This window comes from Malaya genurostris, chromosome 2, assembly GCF_030247185.1.
Source record: "Malaya genurostris strain Urasoe2022 chromosome 2, Malgen_1.1, whole genome shotgun sequence".
NCBI lineage: Eukaryota > Metazoa > Arthropoda > Insecta > Diptera > Culicidae > Malaya > Malaya genurostris.
In genome coordinates, this window is record NC_080571.1 from 48,780,768 (window position 1) to 48,808,708 (window position 27,941).

Sequence of the window (27,941 nt, forward strand, 5' to 3'; positions counted from 1 at the left end):
TGAGATAACACAGATATGTTATGGAAGTGTATTTACTATCCTTCATGAAAAATTGAGCATGAAAAAGGGTTTTTCCAAGTGGGTGCCGCGATTGCTTTCGATGGAAGAAAAACAGCAACGAGTCGATGATTCAGAAAGCAGTTCATCGCTATTTACTCGCAACAAAAAAGATTTCTTGCGTCGTTACGTGACCATGGACGAAACATGGATACATCACTACACTCCAGAGTCGGAGCGGCAGTCATCTGAGTGGCGCACAGCTGGCGAAAGCCGTTCGAATCGTCCGAAAACGCAGCAGTCAGCTGGCAAAGTCATGGCGTCAGTTTTTTGGGATACGCATGGCGTGATTTCCATCGACTACCTCGAAAACGGTAAATCGATCAACAGTGATTATTATATTGACTTACTGGTGCGTTTGAAGGAGGAAATCGCAAAAAAACGACCGCACATGCAGAGAAAAAAAATCCTTTTTCAACAAGACAATGCACCCTGCCACAAGTCGATGAAAACAATGGCGAAATTGAACGAATTGGGCTTTGATCTGCTTCCCCACCCCCCCATACTCGCCAGATTTAGCCCCCAGTGACTACTGGCTCTTTGCTGATCTTAAAAAAAAGCTCCAGGGAAAAAGATTTGGCTCAGATGAGGAGGTCATCGCTGAAACTGAAGCTTATTTTGAAGCGAAAGATATTTTTTTATAAACATGGTATTGAAAAATTGGAAAAACGTTGGCTCCATTGTATCACCCTAATAGGTAATTATGTTGATGAATAAAAAAAATTTGCAAAAAAAATTTTGTTTCCATTGTTAGTCTCGGGACTTATTGATCCATGTGTTACATACGGGAAGGCATAAGATAGGAACTAGTGAGCACTTGGTTGTCTTGCCGTTTGACGATCTCCCGAAACGGATAACTCATTTACATTGTAACACTTTCATGCACACACATTAAGAGAACGCTCCCATACAGACTGCACTTGAAAATGCCACACTTTCTTTTGTACATAACTTAGGTTGCAGATATCACTCTTACAACTGGGGTGGCATTATGTATCTCGATTCGACTGAAATTTTATCGAATCGACCACGTTTCGTATTATGGTTCTCGATTCGAAGTCGATCATCGAGCTTCGTTCGACTTCACTCGAAGAAGTATTAGATTATCGAGAAGTTTTGGCATTATGGAACCAAAACAATCGAGCTCGTGAACGACTGAACTCGATAAGAAATGGTCGAAAGCCTTATTACTATCGACTATGAGTTTTCGAATACGTTTCTTTTTTATTTAGGTAGTTATCGATAACATCTTAGATTTTCATAAACATATTAAAATTGATAATCTTTATTTTAATGCATTGTTTTGTATATCGTTATATATATTTTGTGTGTTTGGCATATTATGTACAAGTCGAACTGTTTAGAAAGCATATTAATTGAAAGCTGCGTGGTGTTTACTTAAAATAACAAAAGTAAGTCGAAACTAACCTATGTCCAGTAACTGTAATTTGTAATAAAATTTCTGAATCCTGTGGAATGAAAACGTCGCTCAAACGGATTGTAGGAAAAAGCTTATTCGCTCGATAACAATGAGCAAATAATGTTTTTACCCATATATCTAACTGAAGTAAATTGAAAAATTTGTCCAAACACCTTGAAAGTATTTAGAATATGCAGGCGCGTACACAGGGGGGGGTTTTAGGGGTTCAAACCCCCCCCCCCCCCCCCCCCCCCCGAAACAAAAAATTATAACCTATGGGAAACATTGTGATATAAATTGTACATGTGTTGATTTATCACCATGTTCTAAACCTCACAAGTTCCTTTCTCATGACTCGCCGTGTGTCTGTGACAGAGCTTAAAATTGTCACGTATTCTCAATGAAAGAAACCATTCCAACAATCTCATCTTCAATATTTTACTGTCTCATTCGTAAATGACCGACATCAGAACAAACGAAGAGAGACGAAGCATGTTCGTTTCTCATTGGAAAAATGAGAGAGTATAATTGCCAACGTCACTCTTTCCTCTATGACAAGACGAAACAAAACTAACGTTTTCAGGGAGCATCAGCAGAATTTCAATTCTCGTTCTTTCATCGATGTATTGAAAATCTGTGACACTTGGCTATAAAGAGTGACTGAAATATGACAAATCGAAGCAATTACACCCCACAACCTGTTTGGAAACCAAAACTAATAAAAATTCAATTCAATTCATAGTGAAACCTTTTTCTATCATTTTCGATTCTCAAAGCTTCGGTTGAATACTGACACTGCATACTATGGGATTTTCACTAAAAACCGCCAATGACTGAAAGGGCAAATGAAAGAAAGAACACAATTTCGAAACTACTGTTCTGCTTATGTCATTGGCTGGACATGGATTTCGTTCTCATCGTTTACAAGCGAAGCTGAGAGTGACATAAATTTTTAGTCATTTTCGTCTATTTTGATTCAATAGAAATGACTTTTATTTGTTCTGGTTTGTGATGAGATTTGGTCAATAGAACGGAGTCGACTGGGTGCTATCGCCATCTACGTTAGTAGCGTAGAATGAGAGTGTGCGAATTGGTTTGTATAACTCTTTTGAAATGCGAAAACTATTAAAAACCCTTCAAATAGTGCAAGTATATCTGCTTAAATTTCAATTTATCCCGTTTTTGCTAACTTGTTTTCATTGCCTCAATTATAGCAGGTAAAATAACGAACTCTACAGAGGTATTCCGGGTAAATGAAGCAAAAAATTACATAATTATATCACACAAAAGACGCATCTATTTGAGAATGAATCATTTCGGATAGACCAAATAAGTTGCTTGAACAGAAATAAAATAATAAAAGTGAATACACTACACAAGTTTACTTGCGTGTAAATAATTTTATTCATTCGGATACCTTTAAAAGTAATTTCAAAGTTCGTAATCGCTTCACTGTGCCGAAAGCATTGCGGTTATCATCAGTAGTCTATTTGTTTTTTTTTTATTTTATTTTCTTTTTATTTCTAGAACACTACTCCAGCCTAATCGATCAATTTTCAACTCCAGCAAAACGTCCTAGTAGTATTATTAATTTTTATCGTGCTGATAAAAATGGTTATTGAATTACTTTTATTCTACCCTAACTGTGTATATCTATTTACAAAGTTGTTGCTTTCATAGTGTCTGTATTTTTGTTTCCATTAGATCGCTCTATCTTTACGCTATATTTTACATCCTAACAAGTGACAGTTCTTTGTCTAGATTTCATATAAATCAGCTCTCCAATCATAAGACCATCTGTATTTTTTATTTTCATGTTTTCCCTTGATTTATTCTCAGTATTTACTGTTAATTATAAGAACATCCTATTTTGATACTAGCATTTAGTTGTAGTAATAGCAATATTACACTCAATATGTATCCTTTTGTCGTCTAAACTTCTAGTGTAATTGTCAGTACTGTTGTTCAAGAAACTAGTTCTTTAAGCATTCATGAATTCTCTATGAAGCTCGATTCGAAAACGGAAACGCAATCACGACGGAACGCTTCCGATCGCACTTGCCGTTCAGCAAACGAGCTCGAGCGAATCGACCACTTCTGTGTGTTCCTACCAGCCTATTTCAATTACGAGAGCTATAATAGTTTTGTTTGATTTGGATACAGTTAGATACATAGTTCTTCCTACTACCAACAAGCATCGCGCACTGATACTGCGGCATTGCGAATACGACACAAGCAGAGGACACCTAGAAACGGAAACGTCGCTTATCGTACGCTAGTAGTAAAAAGGATAATGATATTAGTAGCGGTAGTACTGGTTACTGCTGATTTGAATTAAGAATAACTCTTCGTAAAGGTTCGTTTGGAAAATCAAACTTCTCTAGGGTTCATATTTTAGAGTATGGTTTTGTTTTGTTTTCTGTCTAGTAATTATTAACTAAATAGTCGACACCGAACCGTCTGTCGCTCGAATGAACGGATGTTTATTTTTGTTTAACAGTTGTGGATTTTTTCTTTCATTTTGGCATTTCTTCTTTCCTAAGAGGTGAAAGTTCGTTTGAATCTTTTACAGCAAATGTTAAATATGCCAAGGCAACGTTGCAGATTCACACTATACCAAACCCTTCACGAAGCTTTCGGGCCGTCAGACATATAGGACGAATCGGGTGAAGTCATACTGCAAAACTCCCAGTTGCCGTTGAAGGAATTTAGACTCTTCTGGCAACCTCTCTTACAATCGTTGAAGTACAGTAAGAATATCAACTGGCAGAGATGACTTCCCTGTGGGATTCTAGACGAGAAATTCTTCAAAAACATAACCCAGATTTCCGAACAGTATTAAAACAGCAATTATTAATAGTAAGATAGCATTTTATGGATGCAACCAATTAAGCCAGATATATACACCTTGTAGTAATCAACCAGAAATAAGAAACCCAAATACACGAATGAACATCGACAGTGATTCGAAGTGGATAGCCAAATATTTAGCCAAAAGCGTCATAAGACTCAAATGCTTAGACTGTGAACCATTTCGAGAATGATTTTAACTTTTGGTTAGAAATTTGATATTTCGATAGTTATTTTTTATCGAGTAGTAGAATTTAACTAAAACTGCAGTCTATTTCAAAGTTCAACGGATAGAAAGGTTTATTTCACACCGAAAATAAAATGATATCAAGTGGTGTAATAAATGTAATACAGAGAATGAAAAAAGAACTTACTTCGTTAGAAAATATATTGAAACTTTTTATTGGAGTATTTTCTTTGACTGAAAGTATGGAAAGAAATTACATAGAAGAAGTTTTAACTAAAAATCTGAAATTAAAATTTTTGGTAAGATTATTTTGTGTCCGAAAATAACTGTCAGAAATAACCAGACTTTAAAGCTGGATTATTTTTAACAGCAACAAAATGCTCGATTGTCAAACTTTGACTAAAAATTCAAATAATTCATGAGACAGTTCAAAGTCTTAATAGCGATTACATCCGTTTTCACAACCAAGGAGGCGTGGATTTTTTTTATGAGGGAATTAAAAATATTTCAATTAATTTTTCTCACCAAGTTCGGCTACAACATTGTTTCCCAGCAGCGATGCCAGGTCGTGCGCGCTGGAGAGGAAAAAAATCATTATTACATTGATTAAATGTTTTTTGTATCAATTATTGCAGTAAAATAAAATAAGGCGTCCTTCTCAGAGCAGAGGTTCAGTTCAAACGGTTTCAAACGAATACTTGGAGCTGATGTCCCGAAGCATCGAGGTTGTCTATCGTGTCTGGAAGGATATTACTTTATTTTATTCTTCCAAAATATCAACAGAAACAAATTAGGCTCGATGATAATTCCTAATAATATTCAAAAAAATTGTAAGTATTCTGCTTCGTGGCACATTTAAATCATACCCAGATGATACAAGGTTGAACGATCTCTGAAAACCAATAGCAGAATCATGCGCACCGTAATTGGTACGTCGTTTAGGAAGTCTAGGAAAAGCTCTGTTACGGAGAGCTCTGGGTCGTACAAAAAGCGATTCTAGAGCGATTAGAAACCCGCGACTTTCATAACTCGGTAGTTGATGAGGATCGTTCCAACGACGGTCGGCGAAGACCGAAGTGAACAAATCTGCCTTGTATCGCCTCGATTCTAGACTGTCCTAGAAAGTATGGACGCAACCAAAAACCGCTGCCATTTCGCAATGGTTCAGAATCTGTCAATTTTTATGGCTGCATCCTGTTGTTTACACTCTTCTCTAACCACTTGTGCAGTTGTTTATTCATTTTCATTATTTTGTTTCGAAATGCGTGGACTTTCAGCAGAACAACGTCGAAAAATTGTGTACAAATGGTGCACAGAACGCGAACTGTCACTGAGCAAGATAGCAAAAATGGCAGGAGTAAGTGAAAAAGCCGTGCGAAATGCAATCAGGAAGTTCGGTGAGGATAACACCTTCGAGGACAAACCGAAAACGGGCCGAAAAAAAGGTCCTGCAAACCCTCAGTTGGATAAACGTATACTGAAGGCGTTCGAGCAAAAGAAGGTGGTTTCAGTTCGAAATGTGGCAAAAAAGTGGGCACTTCGAAGTCAAATGTTCTTCGTGCTAAAGAACGTTTGAATCTTCTAACTCATAAGAAGCAGAAACAACCAAAACGTAGTCCGAAACAAGAAGCATCGATCAGGCAGAGGGTTCAAAAGCTGTACAATACGATTCTTGCTGGAAATTTGAACTACATAATCATAGACGACGAAACCTACGTGAAACTTGATTACAAATCCTTGCCGGGACCACAATTTTATACGGTGCGAGAAGGGCAAGTGTTAAACCAGTCCGAGGCATCGATTGAAGTCGAAAAATTTGGTAAGAAAGCTATGGTCTGGCAAGCAATTTGTAGCTGCGGTAAGATTTCGAAACCCTTCATCACCACTGCTTCAATGAACAGCGAAATATACATCAAGGAATGTTTACAGAAACGACTTCTACCCATGATTCAAAGCTACAAAGAACCTGTTGTCTTCTGGCCAGTTCTTACTTCTTGCCACTACTCGAAACCAACGGTAGAATGGTATACTACCAAAAATGTCACTTTCGTCCCAAAAGACATGAATCCACCAAATTGCCCACAACTTCGACCAATTGAGGAATTTTGGGCATTAACGAAGGCACATCTTAGGAAACATATCTCGGCAGCCGAAACCATTCAACAGTTCGAAAAGGATTGGAAAAAGTGTCAAAACTTGTCGCCAAGAACTCTGTACGGAATTTAATGAGAAACGTTCGCCAGCTAGTCTACAATGGCTAAGTAGCAAATGTTGAAAATAATATTCTGTTGTTGTAGTCTAGTATTATCAGTATATCGAATAAAATTTGAATATCTAACACTTGTGAATTATTTACAGCGAAATCAAAGTGCGTCCATACTTTCTGGGACAGTATTTATGAATATCGTTTAGGTAGTGAGGATTCTAAACGACTGATCAGTACTTAAGAAGGGATTTTAGACAGTGTATGTCTGTAAAGTGGTTGATCACCCTCAATAAGAATCCTAAGCTACAGAAAGCTTTAGCTAAAATGATCTGATGTGTTGCTTGAATGCAATACCGTTTTCGTTTATTGATCAGAGCAGCCCAAAAGCTGACCCAGAGTCACCCAAACAACTTTTGAGATGTTTGTTTTAGCAACCTGGGGTGGCTCTAGATCGGACTCCAATAGCGTAGTGTAGTTTCGCTCTGAATATTTTCTCGGATCGCACCACGACATTCATGCGAGCTGATTAATTATTTCCTTTTTTATGAGTTGTTGTTTAGCACGTTGACTGCCACGACCATTCGTTTCCGAACGGAATATACGAGTTATCTCGTAGGTTGGCAGTCAACGTGTTAAGAGTCAGAGTCGTCCGCCTGTAGGTTCAAAAACGAAAACGGTATAAGTTGTTCATCGAGATGGACGCCAAAATCCTTAGCGCTAGTCGATCTTCCAATCAAGGATCCATCCAGAAGGTATCCGAAATGGACTGGTACTTTTTTCCTTGTCAACGTATTAGCCGAGCACTTGTCGGGATCTACTATCATACGGGTAACTTTACACCACACTGGGAAGATTAACAACTGCCGCCGGAGAAGGGTTGCGTCTTCTAAGTTGCGGATGATGTGGTAGATCTTAACATCATCAGCAAACGATAAGCAAGGGCCCGAGAAAAATTCACAACATTGAAGTACAGTAAAAATATTAACAATCCGAGAGGACATCCCTGTGGTATTCCGGTTGATGCGAAAAACTCTTCAGAAGTGCATTCGTCACTTTTAACTGCTAAACGAGGATTCCTGAGGTATGACTGTAGAACCAATGAAGAATATTCGAACTGAATCCAAGTCTGTCCAATTTGACAACCGTGATGTCATATCGAAAACGAAGGAAAGAGCTGTATAAATAATGTCCGTTTGTAAACCATTAGACATTGCTTCACTCACATAAGACAAACACTATAGGCTAACTGCATATCTCGAAATAGCGATTAAAGCGACACCTTGTGATGGCTGGCGTCGTCAGCGTGGTACTCTGTAATATTCTTAACCATGGTTTTACAAGTTAAACTCGACTATTTTAATTAATATTATTTGCATAATCAGATGAAGTATAGCACGGTTATTGAAAAACTCTTTCAAACCGTTAAATTCCTTAGTAAATCGTTGAGGAAGGGAATAAAATAAGGAAGAGCGAAATGACAATGGGTTTCTCCAAGGAACTGTTTTGCGCACAAATAGCTCGCTAAAGCGCGAAAATGTGTATTATCCTCACTACATACATTTGAATACTCTTGCACCAATGTTTCTGCCTTCTTCTATAAATGGTAATAGAATTACAGGAAAAAAGACAACTTTTGATCGAGCTCGATCAGACGACCAGCTCGACGAGATAGGAAAATGTTTCTCTGTGTGCGTATGTGTGTTGTGTGTGTGTGTGTGTGTGTGTGTGTGTGTGTGTGTGTGTGTGTGTGTGTGTGTGTGTGTGTGCTGAAAGCTGAACCAATTAAAACAATCTTAGATTCGTTTGAAAGCTACTATTGAGTTATTGGTGAAGTTTGAAGATCAAGTGGCTATCCTTACCAGTTCCAGAGATATGATGATATAAGTGACGTAAACGACGAGTCAGTTTTTATCTACCAGTGATTGTTTTATTTTAGACTCGTTCGTTATCATTTGTTTCAGATAGAAATAATGAAGGAACATTTCAGCACCTCCCAACAGGATTTGGAAACAACTAAGGAACAACTAACGCATATTAGAGTGCTACGTTTAGTAAGGAATCTTAAGAAACTCATTTCTAGAAGTGTATATTCATATTTACTTAAGGCCTGAGCATAGTGAGTCCCGTATAAATTGTGAATCCACCACGTGGTTCCCTCTATTCCCTTTTTCGTCCGTGTGTTTAAGAAAGTCATGATGGAAAAACTACATTTGGGGGCCTCATATCAATTATGCTCCTTATATCGACACCCAAGGATGGCTTTTATCGTATCAAAGAATGCTCACTCGCAACTCTTCCACGATTAAATCAGTGCCATCAAAGAGAATCGGAAATCACCGCAACAACAAAAAAAAACCGGCATGGTACATTTAACATAGAATAGACACTTATACGAGAGCGAATTTCTCCCGGTGAACCGTGTGAGAATCAACGGCTAGCACGCTGCTGTGGGGATTCTCTCTGAAGCAACAAACGGTCGCTTATTCTCGTTTCGCGATCCGATTCTGTATGGGCAGTGGATAATTGCGATAGAATCATTTTACTATTGCCGCTTATTCTAACTATGTGCTTATTACCTTTGTATAATTTGTGTCTATGAAAATGTATGTGAATGCTCCACGCAAGGGTTTTATAATTTTGCAACCTAGTATGAGAATCATCAAGTCGAATCATCGATTCGATTTTCTGCGATAATTGTCAACTTGCAATTCTCTCTTGGTAAATTCCACACAGACACAATTCATTATCAGACTGAAATTTTCTTTAAAGGCCATGAAATACTCAGAGTATGAAGTGGAGCGAAGAAATGTAGAAAAATTCTCTCGAGGTTCATGCATTGAGAGACTCGAATTCTTGTAGTATCTTCTACCGGATTGAAAATGTTGTATACAATATAGATAAAAATCGAGCAGCTTCTGTCAAATTTTCAGCAATCACCAACACTGTCGACACAAATGCATTTTAAAAGGCTAATGTGTTCGGCATATTTTTTGTAGTAACATGTTCTGTTCTGTGTTCTTCAAAAGTCTTGAATTCACTACCACGCAATGTATGCAAATTAAAACTTATAACTCACTTCTAAGTGGATTAATGACAACTTTGATTTTATTCAAAGAAGAAGACAGTTCCAAACAAAAGTTTTTCTGAATGCAATGAAGACCCAAAATCAACTTCTGAAACTCAAACAGAAAACGTATTTTGATGTGATTGGGACCACTGAGCACTCTGTTAAAAGTGAATGGATTTTTACAATCTATGGCTTGAAACTATGCAATCCAATTATTGCTATTACAAAAAAAAAACTTAAAAAGTAAACATCAAATCGCTGAACCGATCAGTTGTGTACTAGCTGACGAGAACACCTTTCCTTTGACCTCTTTGTGAACAACACACAACAGTTCGTCGAGCTGAATCGGATGGCCTTCCTTGCATCGGTTAATTTCCAAAATTCGAGCGAATCCTACACCTATTTTTTTATATTTACAAAAATTTTGTGGAAACTCACCAAAAAATCTGGGTTTTGCATATAATGCGGACAGAAGTGTTCAAAATTTCAGTTGCGTTAATGTAAATGAAGAAAATAGAGACCATTGTAAACTTTGTAAGCTATCACACTTTGTTGGTCATTTCATGCGATCGATGCAGCGCACCGCGCTGCAGATGCTATACGCCACATGGTGGCGCTTCCGGAGCTGCGCAGGTAGCCTATAGTAAATTTGTGGTTGTAGCGTGGTTAGGTACAAGCCAGTTGTAGTATGTTCTTTTTAGGTCAGTAAAAAGAATTCTTAGTGTCAGTAGGTACGTAGCACCAGCCATGCAATAATTCTGTACGCTGAGAATCGGCTGCGGAGTCTGTTGAAACAGAAGGCCAAATACCACAAAATAAATTTAATACTAAGGTTTTGCTTTTTAGATCTATATTATATAGATCCAAAAAAGGCTATTGTATTTGGCTGGGAACCATTCATGCCAGAATCGGAATTTTGATGAAGATGACATTAAATGGCAGTTTACGGTGTGCTTCACCTATCATTTTATCGTGAGTTTGAAGAAATTGTTCAAATAAATGTAGCCATGTGACCAAATAAATTTTATTCTACTGGGAATTAGTACCAACTTTGAATTAATTTTCGCTGTCTCGACACTCGTTGTCCAAACTACAGAATACAACAATCTACATTCGCCCGATTTGACACATGATCGACCATTTCGTTGACGAGAAAAAGAATTCGAATGCTTCTGAAAGAATAACATGCGTAAAAGATCTGACAAACGACGTGTTCAACAACAAATGCGTTAGTCAATGCATCGCACCGAGATAGCAGATCTCACTCTGTGATATGGTTTTGTGTTTCCAACTGGAAAACGACAAAAGTACATATTTGGTGAGCAATTTAATGTCGTTTTCGCTTGATGCCAAACCTAACCCAGTTTCCACCCTAACTGCTGTCAAAACCGTTTGTTTGAAGCTTGTTTCGATCCTAGTTTTAACGTTGTAGAACTGAAAATCGAGTCAGTTTCGAATCAGGTTTGCTCAAACCCCTGTTGCCAAGTGCGAACCCAACACAGTTCCGTGAAATCTGTTTTTTGATGCAACTACCCTGGGTCAGTTTTAGTTTTCTCAAGCGAAAACGACATAAGTATGTGCCAAAGTTTTGTATATGCACAGTCAAAAGATACCTGATGATCGCAGGTACTAAGCTACTGTGGTGACACCTGCCGTAGTGATAGTCGTCTAGAGGCGCGCCTTTAGAGAAATCTGGGTTGTTTCCAACAGGACTCGTTTCACAAAGCGAAGAAAGTCGAACTCAGAACTGCGAAATATTCTCCAACGGTGGTAGAATTGAATAGACTACGTTAGAGGCTGAAATCGGCTCTAAAACTGGCGACAGTCAGGGATGATATACCACAGAAGTAACTGCGGGTTTTGGTACGATGCGTTCCTCGATTGCTTGCGTCGAGTGTGTAAAAACAACGGCGAATAAACTTGAGCTGCGAATTTCCAAAAAATGTCCCTGGTTTTCTAGCAAAATGGAATGCATTGATTCTGTTTCGATCAATTTATCTGTTTGCCGGTCCTTGAATAGTTTTGATTTGTGAGGTTACGTTTTCCAACTCGAAAGCTATGAAACTACTCAGTGGAGTGTAAACTGGCTACTAGATCAGTGAAAGCTTTTTCGCACGAAGATACGCTTTAGTTGTCTAGATTGGAGCACAATTTGTCTCCGTACAATGGAAAATCTAGTTTTATTTGATTTATGATTGGAGTCTACATCGGTTTAAAATGGTCAAGAATGCCTGGAGTAAGTCATAATCAAAGCAAATGTTATTGATGCTACATCGGTGTATTTCAGTTTGCAACAGATGAGAACACTATTGAAGCAAAGGAGCAGCCATAGTTTGTTTAGGCAAAGTAGTTGGATTCCTGCATTCAAATAACTGTATTTGATGATAAGATTCATCGGATTAAAGATCTAACTGCTTAGAATAAACGACATGATTCACGTGTGGTGTCGGTAAACTAAAAAAACAGCAAGATAATCCAACTCAGTGAAAGGTCCCGCGCAATCAAGTATCCCACATCAACCCCAACCTTCTGCAACGTTGAACCTTGGGCCTCCGTTCTACTCTTAGTCGACAGTCGAAATCAATAACATTGCATTTTTTTGTTCGCCTATTTTCCAAAATGGATTTCATTACATTTCATTGATAAACTTTATTTTAGTTATATTAGTAGTTTAGTAAGGTGTAATACCAATAATGATAAATTATCTACAATACGAGCTAGCGCATTACATAATGTTTTTTTTTTGTGTGTCCACCCTCTTTCTGTGGCGTACCCAGGGGGGTTGGCATCAACATTTCTCTACCTCGACACCGCTGCATCCCGGTTGCGGCTGACGGCATGTTCCAAGAAAATGGTAATCGTCAACAAAGTAAAAATAGCCAATAGAAATCCAAGCAGAAAAGAAATGAAATTGAGTTCTACAGCAGTGCTATTATCGACCTAACTTCCTATCGATATGGATCCTACTAACAAAGGTTTTCTGTTTTTTTTTCATTTTGTAAACTTACACCTCTACTCCACTTCCTGTTTCTGCAGGTTGATGAGCGCCCCGACGATCACGACGACATCGTCCAGCAGCTCCAGTGTCTTGCCATCGACGCAAGCCGTCGGCGACAGAATCATGTGATCCTGAAAGCTCTCCAGCACGCTTTCGATGTAATTTTTCAGCTTGAATGTTCTACTTTTACTGATCTTCTCGGACACAATTTCCTCGAAGTTATCGTCCTCGTTGTTGATCGTCAACGTTCGCTCCAGGTCGGAATCGTTTCCGGTACCAGCACCGGGCCTTCCGTGCGCACCCCCGCCCCTTCCGGTCGTACTGCCACCGTTGTTGTTTTCATGATCGTGCGCGTTGCCATTGGTAAGGCGATCCTCGAAATTGTGGAAATTTTTACCGGCTATCAGATTCGTGTTGGTTTTGAATTTCGTCAGAAAGCCGGACTGTGCCAGTACTGCCTCGTCGTCGGTCTGAATGCCGAAGCCCCGGGACACAAAGCACACACAACCGTCCAGCGTGGACGCAATCAGGTATTTCAGCTTGTGACACTGGTCTAACTCACAGTACGACGATTCCATCTGAGCCTGAGAGAGATATTTGACGGCATTCTGCCGAACTTTGATCACCAGATAGTTCAGGATGAGATGAATTTTGTTGAAGTGTTGCCGCAGGTTGATAGGAACGTTCAGCTTCATGGTGATATCGTCCGGCCAGACGATGAAATTTCGCAAACAATCCGCTATTTTAGGCACGCTCGTGCGGAACAGGATTTCCACCTCTCCGTCAGTGAGTCCGAAAACACTGGCCAACCGGGCGTTGTGTTCATTGAGTTTGATTTTCCGCAGCGTCAAAATGATATCCCGCTGGTTAAGCTCGAAGCTCTGCGCTAACGAATTCACCAGGAAAATTCGGTTACGCCTCAGTCCCAAAAACAGCGTGGGAAACTCGTGCACCATCTGCAGTTTCACCTTGGTGGATGTGTTTGTGTTGGTCGGTTTGCTAACCATTTTGCGCTTAAAATTGCGCCGATCCTGCCGGTCGTCCGAGTCGGATTCCTCTGTGACCAGCACCGTTGTTCCTTTAACCTTCAGCGCACCGGCGTCTAATCGTTGGGCAGGATGGGACACGATCACCATATTCTCGTCTCCCGTTTGGTCCATCTCCGTTTCGGACTCGGTGGCCGATGTGTCTATCTCCTCCTCCTCCTCCTCCTGCTCCTGCTCCTGATCCAGGTCCTGTTCCTGTTTGATCGGAACGGACTCCAATCGGATCCGTTTGGCCAGCGGTTGCCGCTGTTGCTGCTGCTGCAGCTGTAGCAGCTGCTGGGGAGTAATTTTGTTTTTCAGGCTGGCCTGCTTCTGTTGACGTAGTTGCTGCTGAATCGACGACACTCGCTGCTGTTGTTGTTGCTGATGTTGTTGTTGCTGTACCGATTGCTGTTGTACTGAATCCAATCGTTGCTCTACGGATCCTTGGTCTGATAATGCGCTGATTGATCGTGTCTTCCCTTTCTCTGGTGGGCTACTGTAGTTATGAAATTTCATAATATCGGCCTAAAAAGATAGCAGGAAAAAAAACAAGAGAAAAACGTTAGTAATCGGAATAAGTAATCTGAAAAGGTCGCCAGTATGATATGACTGCGTTATTCGACGATTAATTAGAACAATTGACGAGGTGGACACAATAAATCGAATAGGACAACGAACGGAATTTAAGGATTCGCGTCTGGAAAATTGAAACATGCCAATAAAGACCGTAATCAGAATGGATATTGGTGAATTATATTGTACAATGGATTAACATGGAAGAACTCACATGCAACTCATTCGCTCTACACGCCTGGCAATAAAACAAGTGCAAAATTGGAAAACAACCTATGCCTCCAAAGAACAATGTTGATTGCTATTCTAACCATTTATATTAATTCAATCAATTTCAACATCTGTAATTTGAAAAAGGTAGCCGAGCTGACTGAACGGGGCTGTACATGTACACTAGGGTGCCAATATTCAGGGGTCATCTCTAGTTTCGTAAAGCTGTAGTGCTCAAAAGTTTAAGAACCTCAAAAATAGTAGCTAAGCCGATCCTGAAAAATTTGTTTCCTGTTCCATGTCGTAAAAGGCCACAAAAATAGGTCTCCCAAGTCAAGGTGTATTTCCGTTCCGATGACTGACTGGCTGGAGGAGATTAAATAATGCAGTCGTGAACGGAATATCTTCGGTTTTGCACTTACTGTGTTACATAGTGGACGATTTCATTCTTCGCAACTCGCAGGATTTAAATGATTAAAACATTTTAAAAAATGTTTCCATGATTTGCTATAGGCGATTTTAAGCCAATATATTCGGTTTCTTGTAGTTGTTGTATGATAAATGCTGGAGATGAAGTGTTCATTACTTTAATTGATAATGGTTAGAGTAGAACAAATCAATCTCCAGTACAAACGTACAGTAACTATGAATCTATCCAGACTTCTGCAAAAAAGTAAAGCTTCTATAGCTTTGGTTCAAGAACCATATTTTCCAAAAGGGAAACTTCTACGTTGGAAAGTTGTTAAACCCAGTCTTCGTGGCCTTCAACAAGGACGGTATGACTAATCCACGTGAAATGCCTAGTGCATGCATACTTGCAAATAGTGCTCTCGATGGTTCTCTCATGTCGGAGCTCACAACTCGGAATATTTGTGCTGTCACAGTTGGTATGACTATTGATGGCATAGACAGGAAATATGTATATTGTTTACTGCATAACCCACCTTCGCCAAGCGATGACTTCATAAAGGTTGTATCATATTGCTGCAAAAGCGATTTACCGCCCATAATCGACAGTGACTTTAATGCTCACCATATCATTTGGGGCAGCACAGCTATAAATTCAAGAGGCTCTGATATGACGGAATTTGTGAGCAGTACAAACCTGCACATAGTCAATGCAGGAAACCGTCCAACTTTTGCGAGATCTGGAAGAGAGGAGGTTTTGGACGTAACTCTCTGCTCTGATAGAATTGCGCAAGATTTGATAAATTGGCTCGTCCCCAATGAACTCGAACCTTCGTTATCTGGTTATAAGTACATTTTTTGTGATCATTTAAAGATTAAATTTGATAGCCACATATCGTAATCTAAAATCTACAAACTGGGAACTCTATGAAAAGGGCATGACGACTAGATTTTACGGGTATCAAAAACAATTGAAACCCCAATGGACTGGGGAAATGTTGTCGACAAAACAAACTTACTCATAGTTGCAGCATATGAAAAGGCTTGTCTACTTCGGATTGTGCGAGCTACTAGAAGAACTCCTTGGTGGAATGCTGAACTTGCTAGACTAAGGAAACTAAGAAGAAAAGTTTGGAACCACCGACGCAGAGATGGGTCGAATGCATTTGTGTCGGCTCGAAGGGCTTACAAAAATGTTCTTCGATCGTCTGAACTAATTAGTTGAAGAAGCCTTTGCACAAATGTCTCTAGTCTAAATAAGACTAGCAGATTAAATAAATTACTTTCGAAATCAAAGAACTTTCATTCCGGTTTCTTAAGAATATCAGAAAATGATTACTTGTCTGATGTCGGTGATGTACTCAACTGTCTTTTCAATACTCACTTTCCAGGATGCATGGATGTATCACCGGCAATTGTTCCTGTTGACGGTTGATTCGGTCAAATAGGCAATTGAAAAAGGTAAATCATGGAGACTCAAACCCAGATACATTCACAGCTCAATCAAAGCAAAATCATCTTCAAAGTTTGGCCATAATGACAAAGATGCGAGCGTTCAAGACAATTCTTTCTGCTACTCTCGAAGCACTCCTGTGTATTGAATAACGGCATGTGTTCCCCAAACAAGAAATAATAGCTTGTGCATGCCGTCCTAGGTAACTTTAGGTGTTTGGAACAGTAACTCTAAGAACTATGCAACTAGTCACACTCGCTTAAGGTCTCAAATGGTAATATAGATGAGTATTTCCTTGTTCCAAATGGCTTAACTCTCACATCCATTTTTCCTTTTGAAACATTCAGTGTGAGATATCCTCTTCGTGAGGAGTGGTTGTCTGGTTATTTGGAACTACCACTTGATGAGCTTGGTAGTTTTTTATCCGGACCGATCTCTGTTGGAAGGTCACGCTGATGGTGGTGTCTACTGTCATGTAATGAGATTAGAGCTATCTCACTCACTAGGTAGACACTGTACTGTGTTTCAAACCGATATCAACATGAATCTGTGTAGTGTACCAATCGGTGTTTCAATTGACGATCTTTTCAAAATGTTTTTCAGCTAGGCACTCGCAGTTCCAATGAATGATTGACGGACGAATTAAATCAGCGGTTTCCAAAGTGGTCGATATAGACTCCTTGACGTCGATATCCTTTTTGTCGACGTAAACGTAAACGAGGTCGACGAGGTCTAGAAATCGACCCCCTATTATTTGATATAAGTTGTTATTTAAAATATTTACACTAAAAAAGTTGTTTATTTGACCATCCGCAGGAATTGGTAGGGGAGACTGTTCGGTTACCGGCACCCTTTTATTTTATCCTTATAACTTGTCTAAATGCACATTATGTGGACATATATACATCAATGGAAAGCTAAAGTCCCTAGCTAACAACTGATAAAGTAACTAAGTCGATTTATTTGATTGAAAAAACTTTATTATCAATTTAGTAAAGTGATAAATTTTGGTTATTTCAAAAAAGGTGTTCGGTTACTGGCACCCCAAGAAATTTCATTAAAAAAGGGAAAAATATAAGTAAAGACTGCAGTTATTCAAAGAAACAACAGATTTTTTTCTTTTTGGAAGCGTTTTGGACAAAAGTCTTCATTGTCTGATGGTGACTTCGCCTTGGCTCTCTTGGTCGATGATCCAGGCGTCTTTGGATTTGATTTGGCCGGTCTTTCACGTTTTTTCTTAGCCGGACCATCTGCTGACCATATGAGCAGCTAGATGTTTGGCCAAAACTTTCACTAAACAAATCTTTGGTTGCAAAAATTTTGATAGCATCCGGTATTAAATCACGAAATAGATCGATTTCACCTTATAAATATTCAATCCACTAACCTTTCCGATTAATGTTCTTCGATTTGTGATACTATAGAAAAGTCAGAACCTTTGTGTTGATATTCGTGCATTTGATATTTGTTTTGAACGCAGCACAAATTACAAGCGTCTGTTTGCTTCGGTATTCGGCAGAAAAAGAACGTGCTGCTGTTACATACACATGACATTTGTCGGAATGACGCTATCTGCTTTCTGGCAAAAGTTACGGTGGGCTGCCGGCAACCGAACACCTTCCCCTAAGCATTTTACATCAATACTAAAAGAGCAAGAAATTGAATTTTCAAAGGAACTTGTGGATGGGGGTCTGAGGCCTAAGTTAATTTTAGTAAAAGGGGTCCATGACCCTAAATAGTTTGGGAACCCCTGAACTAACTGATCGCAAGTCGAACTCAAATCGGAGACCTCAGCACTATTTATTTCTTATGGGCTTTACCCGATCATTCTTGTATAACTTGACACGAAAGGCCAGATGAGTCAGGGTCAAAACCAGCGCAAAGCCGCCGAGGTGACGCAGCCCGAGCCGTCCAATGACTAATCCAAAGCGAGGGCCTTTTGCAGGCAAATTTGTCATTTGGCCGTTTACCCAGACTTGCTGACACACATGTATAGTTTCGCATCTACCATTGGCATTGAAAAACACCGAATTCCTATTTCCGACAAATATTCATGTCAGTGGCGTCTCGTCCTCATGTGCATCTCGTGCACTGCACAACTGGTCAAATTGAAGGAAATCACTGCATCCCTTTCCGCATTAAATTATTTTTTAGATTCTTTGTTCGCCGAAATTGCGAGTATTTACACAGATCTCATATACATCCAATTTAAAATTTTAAGTATCTCTTATCGCTGTGTTAGTGTCTTTTCTGTGCACATGAGTTACTGCACAGATTCCAGAAGAAAAAGAATCACTGAGTTCAGCTTCGAGATTTGTTTTTGTTTCTGGCATATTTGTCTCTGTGAGAACTTATATGCACACCTTCAGGAGAGGCAGCAGTGGCTTATGCTTATGACAGATAAAAACAAAATGCTGTTTCAGTTGCAACGTCGAAGCGGTTTTATTGATGTAGTTATTGACAGATTTGTTCGACGGGGAGAACCGAATTCTTCTATTAAATTTATGAAAGTTCAATAAAAAAAATCCCATTCGAAAGTGTATCGTTATTTCGTTGTACTGAAAACCACAAACGAATATCCATACCTCAATCTTTAGTTTTTACTTACAATTAATTGTTACATCTGATATATTACAAAAGTAGTGCACAATCAAAAAAAAATTGTCACGAGACGCCACTGATTCACGATCTTTACCGAAAGTTGATTGTGTTTTGTGTTGAATGGTTTTCTGGCAAACGGTCATAGCAGCATCAAACACTATGTGAATTTTTTGGCAAACGACAATTATGCCGAAATACCATTATGCCAAATATACGCGTTATGCCAAATAAATATTATGCCAGAATTCAGTTCTCTTGCTGTCAAATAGGATTATGCTGAATGATCATTATGCCAAACAAGTATTATGCCAAATAACCATTAGGTCGAATGGTTTTATAACAACGAGAATTTTGTCCAATGACCCCGTTTCCAAATATTTTGCTCTCCGTACATAGTTTAAACTGTGTATGATGAGCTGAAATTTATGAATATTCTATCGATTCTCACAGAATGCAATGTGTCAAGGAGCTATAGTTATTGCTAAACAAGAGATTTACTTTGTTTTATAAATATTGCGATTCGTTCTACTCTCTTCTAGAGATGCAGCATCGCTTTTGTAAAATCTCTATTCCTTTCGGTGATCGGGGTTTTCATGAAATGTCCATTTTGGTACCTGCACATCGTTCAACATATTTTCGAGGATGAAGAACGATTAGTTTCATTTTGTATGTGCTTTTTTCTATTTTGTTATATTGCTGTATGTTGTTACATGGCAAGTGATTCAGTACAAACTTTTCATCTTTGATTTCATATCATTTTATATGTTACAGATTCAGATTTGATTTTGATTCGCACAAAGTTTGATTTGAGAGTTTTTTTTAATCCACCTAGTGGCCTTGTTCATATTAGATACATTTTCAAAAACACAAAACAAACTATACAAAATTTAACAACACATTATGTGTTAGGCGGTGGTGTTTACTTCTTCCGTACCAGCACGTACCGATGCGTACCGGTTATGCATAGTTTTGTACGACAGTTTGAAATTTTTGACACTAATCGCCCTATAATTCCGGAAATCGGATCAGGATGAAATGTCACAGTATCTTTTAAGACAAACTTTAAGCTTTTATTTGAATCATGATTTGTGAAAATTGGTTTAACCGTTGCTGACAAACCGAAGTGAGTTCCGGTTTTGAAGATTTTCTTCACTATTATCGGTGCTTCCGGAAGCGAAAATCGGGGACTAGTAGTCCTAAAGTAGATTTATATATCCACTAACTAACAAATCTGCCAACTAGATGAATTTAGCAGTAAGTTTTATAAAAATGTGCACCTCGTTTCGCCTTCACTTTTGAAAAAATACTCTCGAAAATGTCAATTTTTCACTTTCGCTTTCGGCCAATGCAGACGAGCTTTTGGAAAATCATGGGGACTCAAACCCAGATACATTCATTGGATCTACACAACTATTGTTAGACCAATTTTAGCATACGGATGTCTTGTATGGTGGCAGAAAGGAGAAGTCGCGACAGTTCAGTCAAAGCTAAATCATCTCCAAAGGATGGTCTTAATGGCGATGACAGGAGCATTCACAACAACTCCTACTGCTGCTCTAGAGGCGCTACTGTGCATTAAACCACTACATGTGTTCCTAAAACAAGAAGCATTATCTTGTGCATACCGTCTTAAGGTTACAGGGCTTTGGAATAGTAACCCATTAGATTATGCTACCAGCCACACTCGCTTGTGGTCTAAAATGGTTACGTGGAATGAGTATTTACTCGCTCCTAGTGACTCCTAGTGATTCAAGGTGAGCTATCCTCTTCGTGAGGAATGGTTTTCTGGTTGTCTGGAACGACAACTTGATGAACACATAGTTTGTTATACGAACGGTTCTCTGTTGAATGATCGTGCTGGTGCTGGTGTCTACTGTCTTGAAATGAGGCTGGAGCAGTCTCATTCACTTGGTAGATACTGTACTGTGTTCCAAGCAGAAATCTACGCGATTCTGTGTGGAGTACAATCGGCACTTCAGCAGAGGATCTGTGGTAAACGAATTCATTTTTGTTCCGACAGTCAGGCAGCCTTAAAAGCACTCAGTTCGAATGACTCACGGTCGAATCTAGTGATCGCATGTCGATTACTGGTATTACTGGAAATGAATGGGCTGATGAGTTGGCTAGAGCTGGTGCAACGAATGATTTCGTTGGTCCTGAACCAGCTTTACCACTTTCAACTAGTTGGATAAAGCACAAGATTCGTTCTTGGGCTGCCTCCAAACATGCCAGCTACTGGCGCAGCTTGCAAACTTGCGCTCAGACAAAAGCATTTCTACCAGATTTAAATCTGAAAATGTCAAAGTGTCTACTGCATTTCTCCAAGCATCATTGCAGTATTCTGGTCAGAGCTCTGACTGGGCATTGCAAAATCAATTATCACATGGCTACTATTCAACGTGCTGAGTATTATTCGTGTGATTTGTGTGAATGCGATTATGGTACTTCATATCATCTGATATGTAACTGTCCCGCATTGACGCAGCTACGTATCCGGGTTTTTGGTTCTCCATACATGGTTGAGTCTGTGTATGCGGAGCTAAAATTGAAGGATATTCTCTCGTTTCTCACCCAATGTGGTAAGGAGCTATAATCAGAAGGGTTCATCGTTCTTCCTGGAGTGAATGAATCCTTTCTGTATTCACCTTAAATAGGGTTTAGAAGATTGTTTGGCATCCTTTAGGGGGTACCGAATTCACTTCTGCTCGTACATACTGCGAATCGTTCTGCATTCTTCCGGGAGTGCAGAATGGTGTCGCTTTTGTAAGATCTCTAAATCCTCTCGGGGGTTGGAGGTTTTATTAACAGCAGACTGTTCGGGAGCTCGTAGAGGTTCAGAATTTACTTCTGCTTCCACTAAATGTGATCCCCAGCAGATTGTTCAGCATCCCTTAGGGGTGCAGAATTTACTTCTGCTTTTACGTGTTTTTGTGTCGTCAATTTTTCCCATCCTCCTAGTCCAACCTTTACCATTTCCTTTCAATCCTTCCCTCTTATATATCGGGAAAATGATGCTAAAAACAAATTGATGACAAGGCACAAATCTCCAAATATCAAGGGGAACGTGCCATTTGAGCCAATTTGTTCTGATTCCTGAACTAACAAATCTGCCAACTAGATGAATTTAGCAATAAGTTTTATAAAAATGTGCACCTCGTTTCGCCTTCACTTTTGAAAAAATACTCTCGAAAATGTAAATTTTTCACTTATCGCACTGTAATACCGGAACCGAAAGTCGAATCATGATCAAGTTCTCGGGTACTTTTTAAAGGATTTCAAAACCTTTCATTTGCATCTTAGTTTGTAAAAATCGTCTGAAAAATTTCCGAGAAAATTGAGCACGCGTTCCTCATAAATTTGCACATATTGCCTTGTAATTCCGGAACCGGAAGTCGGATCGGGATAAAATTTAATAGCGATCTATGGGACCTTTCATTTGAATCTGAGTTAGTGAAAATCGGTTCAGCCATCATCAGAGAAAATCGAGTGACATTATATGTTACACACACACGCACACACACACACACACACACACACACACACACACACACACACACACACGTACATTCATTTTGTGAACTCGACGAACTGAGTCGAGTGGAATATGAAATAGCCTTTCTATATGAGAAAGACAAAAAAGTTATTCTTTACGAGCCACCCTTTCTTTACACCGAAAAATTGATGTTTAATGCAAATAACTTTTGTGAAGACATCAACTACAAATTAAAACGGGTGGATAATGTCAGAGACATAACTGAATGACGTAAATATGAATAAAACTGACAAGCTTTTCCACACCTTGGAGATGTTTTCTTAAGTTTGCGCGAATTATATAGCTATTTATTATAGAAACCCTGATTTAATTCACCTAGTGGTGTGATGATGGCTTTTAACTAGCGAACAAAACGTGTCGTAAGCACACATCACTCAACCACTGGAAATATTGTGATGATTCATTCAATTCATTTGGAATTTTTTTTGTCGTCTAAATGCTCGTTCATACCAAAAATTTTAGAAAACTTCTGCTTGGAGTTATTATCTCGCACTACTGAAAATAGAATCATAAGTTGCAGAACATATTTCCGATGGTATGGAGAAGAAATTATGTTGTTGCCTTAAATACAAGAGATATTCACGATTAAGTTTTACAGGGTTCTTGTACAGGGTAAATTTTGAAAAGAAAGTCGTATTCACGACAAAAAAAAACTAATATTTAAAAGCGAAAATAGTTTTTGTGTCGCCGATTTCCCGTTTCGGATCACAGTGCATTGGCACCGTAGCTACGACTGGTACTAATTTTTCTTTAATAGTTTCTGTGAAAAATATATCCGAAAAGCACAATTAATCCAACATTTTAACTAAGCAAAAACAAAACAAAAATGCCGAACAATTCGTTAATGATTGCATTTGGTTTACAAAATTATTCAGTAGTTGTGTGACAGTTCAACGAAATTTTTATTAGCGGACGATCAGTTATCGAACGTTCAGCTGTTAAAAATACAGTAAAAAATTACCGAATTCTGTGAAATTTTCTAAGTTTACATCGAGTAGAGAAAACTAAATATTACAGATAATTGGTGGTCGAAATTTCAATTTCTAATTGACAGTGATTTCAACAATAGTTTTGTAGTCCTACGTCAGCAGTTCGAACAACCCCACAGGGATGTCCTCTGCAGTTTAAAGACTATTTTGTGTATACAAGGACGAATCAATAACAGTTACAATTTCGTATAATTAAGTTCAATATCAATATCAAATAAATTAAGTTAACCTCCCAATATATTCTTCGCGTCTAAAAAATGTAAGAAGAAGATAAATTAAAACAAAATTGTTTTATAGATATCAATACAATATTTGTTCTCACTTGAATTGATACGTCGAACAGACAGTGAATAATTATCCAACGAACGAAATCAAATCAGTGATGCGATCAAGTAGTACTCACTAGATTTAGACTTGTTTTTGTTCTTACCCAGTCACTGTCCCATTCGACTAATCACTTTCGATCTGTACCAGGGATCACACAAGTGGACTGTTCGTGAGTCCACTAGACAAAGCTGTAACAATATAGTAAACACACAGAGGAAACAATCCGGAAGAATGTTGGGTCAAATTTGAAATCCGAATAGGAGGCAACGGATATTGTTAGATGTTAATAAAAAAGGTTGTGTTTTTGCAATAATTTAGAAACATCGGATAACACGCACTTGTAGTCAGCATGGGTGTTGCGGTGAATAGAGGGGGGTGAGGGTGCGTGTTACACACAACGTGCTAGAGAAACTGAACACAAATGCACCTTCGAGTTGTTTTCTGCCTTCATCTGCATTTGGGTTGCACTGTTGCACTGTTGCCTGCTATCATTGGTGTTGCTTTCACCACCGAAAACCGAAGTCGTTCAATTAGCACAGAACTACCAACTTGCGAATTAGCATCTGTTGGCACTGTACACTAGTCTCATCCGAAGACAATAACACACAAATCGGTCACGAAACGTACTACTGTGTTGCACACTGACCGAAGCTGCCGACGAACTGACTAACGCTGGTAGTAGCAAGTAGTAGTAGTAGTAGTAGTGTTCCTATACTACTCTGTAGATACAACGCAAAACCTTATCAACGACGAACTCCACACCTGTTAACCTCAACCCTCTTCCGATAACGATCCAAACACCGAAAAATAGTAGACCTACCGTGACCACCGTAAACTTCGCAATGGAACAACTTCGTGACCAATTAGTATCCGCACCTACCTCGACTAGTTCAAGTTCTAACCGACCAGCAGCAACTGATGACGAAACTATTAACCACTGACTTGATTCTTTTGCTTACGCCATACTCGGAATAACTGCAAAAGATCAACAACTACTTTTGTCTGACGGAGGAATCCGGGGTAAGACGAAAAGAAAAGTTTTTCTTCCCTCAGAGTGATTGTTTTGTTTGACTCAACTCGCTCGGCAATTGCATGAACATGTTGCCCAATCAGATGTCCATCTAACCCCCAACTCCCCCGCCGTTTGTGTTTCTATTCTGGCTTCTCTTTCTGGCCGCTTGTTTTTCCTCAGGGGAATCGCAGTGTGAGCCAACGGTCGCGTAGCTTTCCAAGGCACACTGCTCACAACAACGAATGATTCACAGCAATCAACTTTGCAAACTGAAACATAGATAAAGAGAAAGAGAGAGACAGCACAACGACGACATGTGAGCTGCTGCTGTGTTGTGAATTGTTGCCCCTCTATGACTAACCCTGAAATGATACGGCTGCATGCTAGTGAGTAGTGACGCAGCGGTGCTTGCAAAAGTGGCCCTCGTTAGTAGTATTGTTGTTGTTGTTATTATTGTTGCGAACTTGTTTGTAAACTAACTACATACAAATGAGAACAATGGAACGCGCAAGATAGTGCAAGAACCGAATCTAAGAGCGAATTTCTCGGCCTTGTTTGTAGCACAAATCGTACTGCGGCGGCACTTCAAAATTGCCTATTCAAATTATCACTAACAGATTTGTGCTTGAATCAATCGGTTCAATCAAGAAATTTTTTTACACCGACTAGCCTACTACGAAACCAACATAGTTTTACTATGCTAAGCAGCTTCTAAATCAGTCGAATTTGAAATTTGATGTCTATTTTTGGTCATTGCTTTTTTTTCTTCTAACGTCCTACCGGTGTTTTCGGGGGGAATTCGTATGCCTACAAGCATTGACAACTTGTGATTCACATATCATGCCACAATCGAGTGGATTGAGGTCGATAAGAACACAAAGAACTACGAAAACCCGTAAGACCAAAAGTCGAATTGCAACAAATGGAGAAAAGAATCCTTTTTTTCCTGGATAAAAATTAGTGTTCAAAATTGAACGAAATCAAATCAAACTGTCATAACTTGCTCGATTAGACAACTCACGAAGAAACAATATAGTTGTTATATCGAAGTAAGCGGCGTATGCTAGATACGTCATATCATAGTTCTCATATGATAACAACTACAAACGTATCAGCCGTTGCTTCCCTTTGTACCACCATTTGCCATTCAGAAATCGATTGTAGGAGGAGAGGGAGACGGCAAGGTATGCCGCAAATAGCGATTTGAAAAACTGGTCCCACTACTTCATAGTATTTAAGTCAATGTTAATTAAACTGGGTCTGAGAGCCTGCGATTCGATGGATAAGGAACTCATCGCGCAAACCAGTTGAAATATGTTTCAGCCTCGACCTGAAAGGTTTTCTAGTGTCAATAGCATCTTACGTATTTGCGATCGAACATGGAAATCGATGGAGCGCGATACAAAGTTGTCGACAAGCATAACAGCGCAATCGAAAGTCTATTAATAGGACTTCGAAGTCAGTTAAAATCCCATAGTTTGCGGATACGTTTAAAAAATACAAGGGACAGTCAAACGGGATTGCTAGAGGCATTGACGTAACAGATCGGCTGAAAAGTTTGTATCGTTTCTATGAGAGGGCGCCACTAGAATTAAATCCATACCATTTTCAGTTAGTACCAACCATCAAAAGATACGTGTATAAATTTGACAGCTGTCTGATTATTAGTTTGTGAGATATTGCATTTTGAGTGAAGCTACTTTTGTTATTGTGAAAAAAATGGAAAAAAAGGAATTTCGTGTGTTGATGAAACACTACTTTTTGATGAAAAAAAGTGCCGCCGATACCAAAAAATGGCTTGATGAGTGTTATCCAGACTCTGCACCGGGCGAAGCAACAATTCGTAAGTGGTTTGCAAAATTTCGTACTGGTCATATGAGCACCGAAGACGATGAACGCAGTGGTCGTCCAGAAGAGGCTGTTACCGATAAAAACGTGAAAAAAATCCACAAAATGATTTTCAATGACCGTAAAGTGAAGTTGATCGAGATAGCTGACACCCTAAAGATATCAAAGGAACGTGTTGGACATATTATTCACGAATATTTGGATATGAGAAAGCTTTGTGCAAAATGGGTGCCGCGTGAGCTCACAATCGATCAAAAACAACAACGAATTGATGATTCTGAGCAGTGTTTGGAGCTGTTATATCGAAATAAAACCGATTTTTTTCGTCGATATATAACAATGGACGAAACATGGCTCCATCACTTCACTCCGGAATCCAATCTACAGTCAGCTGAGTGGACTGCACGCGATGAACCGAACCCAAAGCGTGGAAAGACTCAACAATCGGCCGGTAAGGTTATGGCGTCTGTATTTTGGGATTCGCATGGTATAATTTTCAAAAATTAAAAGGGAAAAACCATCAACAGTGACTATTATATAGCGTTATTAGAGCGTTTCAAGGACGAAATTTCGAAAAACGGCCTCATTTGAAGAAGAAAAAAGTTTTGTTTCATCAAGACAATGCACCGTGTCACAAGTCGATGAAAACCATGCTGAAATTGAACGAATTGGGCTTCGAATTGATCCCTCATCCACCGTATTCTCCAGATTTGGCCCCAGTGACTTTTTCCTGTTCTCAGACCTCAAGAGAATGCTCGCTGGTAAAAAATTTAGAAGCAATGAAGAGGTAATCGCTGAAACTGAGGCCTATTTTGAGGCAAAGGACAAATCGTACTACAAAAATGGTATCGAAAAGTTGGAAGATCGCTATAGTCGCTGTATCGCTTCTGATGGCAATTATGTTGAATAATAAAAACGAATTTTGGCAAAAAAATGTGTGTTTCTATTAAACGATACGAACTTTTCAGCCGAACTGTTAGGACTGCACAACTAATGACAAAAGTATGACCAAAATTAGTTTTGAATAGGGTAACAGAGGTATTTTGGCTACTTCATATATTTTGGCCCACCTAACAAACTTTATGGATTCAACCGATGTTAAGTAACTCATGTTGCATCAATTTGAAGCTAATTACATTACATTACCTATTGAG

At 39.1% G+C, this 27,941-nt stretch overlaps 1 protein-coding gene across 9 annotated transcripts in view; it reads right to left on the reverse strand.

The window, feature by feature from the left end:
• Positions 1-2,970: 2,970 nt before the first annotated feature.
• LOC131432702 (uncharacterized) overlaps positions 2,971-27,941 on the reverse strand; it is a 40,549-nt gene continuing 15,578 nt past the window's right edge. For 6 of the 9 annotated variants that reach the window (XM_058599141.1, XM_058599143.1, XM_058599147.1 and 3 more), the window contains exon 2: positions 2,971-14,338. In XM_058599141.1, the coding sequence (XP_058455124.1) occupies positions 12,800-14,329 (1,530 nt within the window). In that variant the 5' untranslated portion in view covers positions 14,330-14,338 and the 3' untranslated portion in view covers positions 2,971-12,799. Of the gene's footprint in view, positions 14,339-24,354; positions 26,998-27,941 lie in introns of those variants that run through there. The other 3 variants (XM_058599140.1, XM_058599145.1, XM_058599146.1) reach the window with 3 other exon arrangements.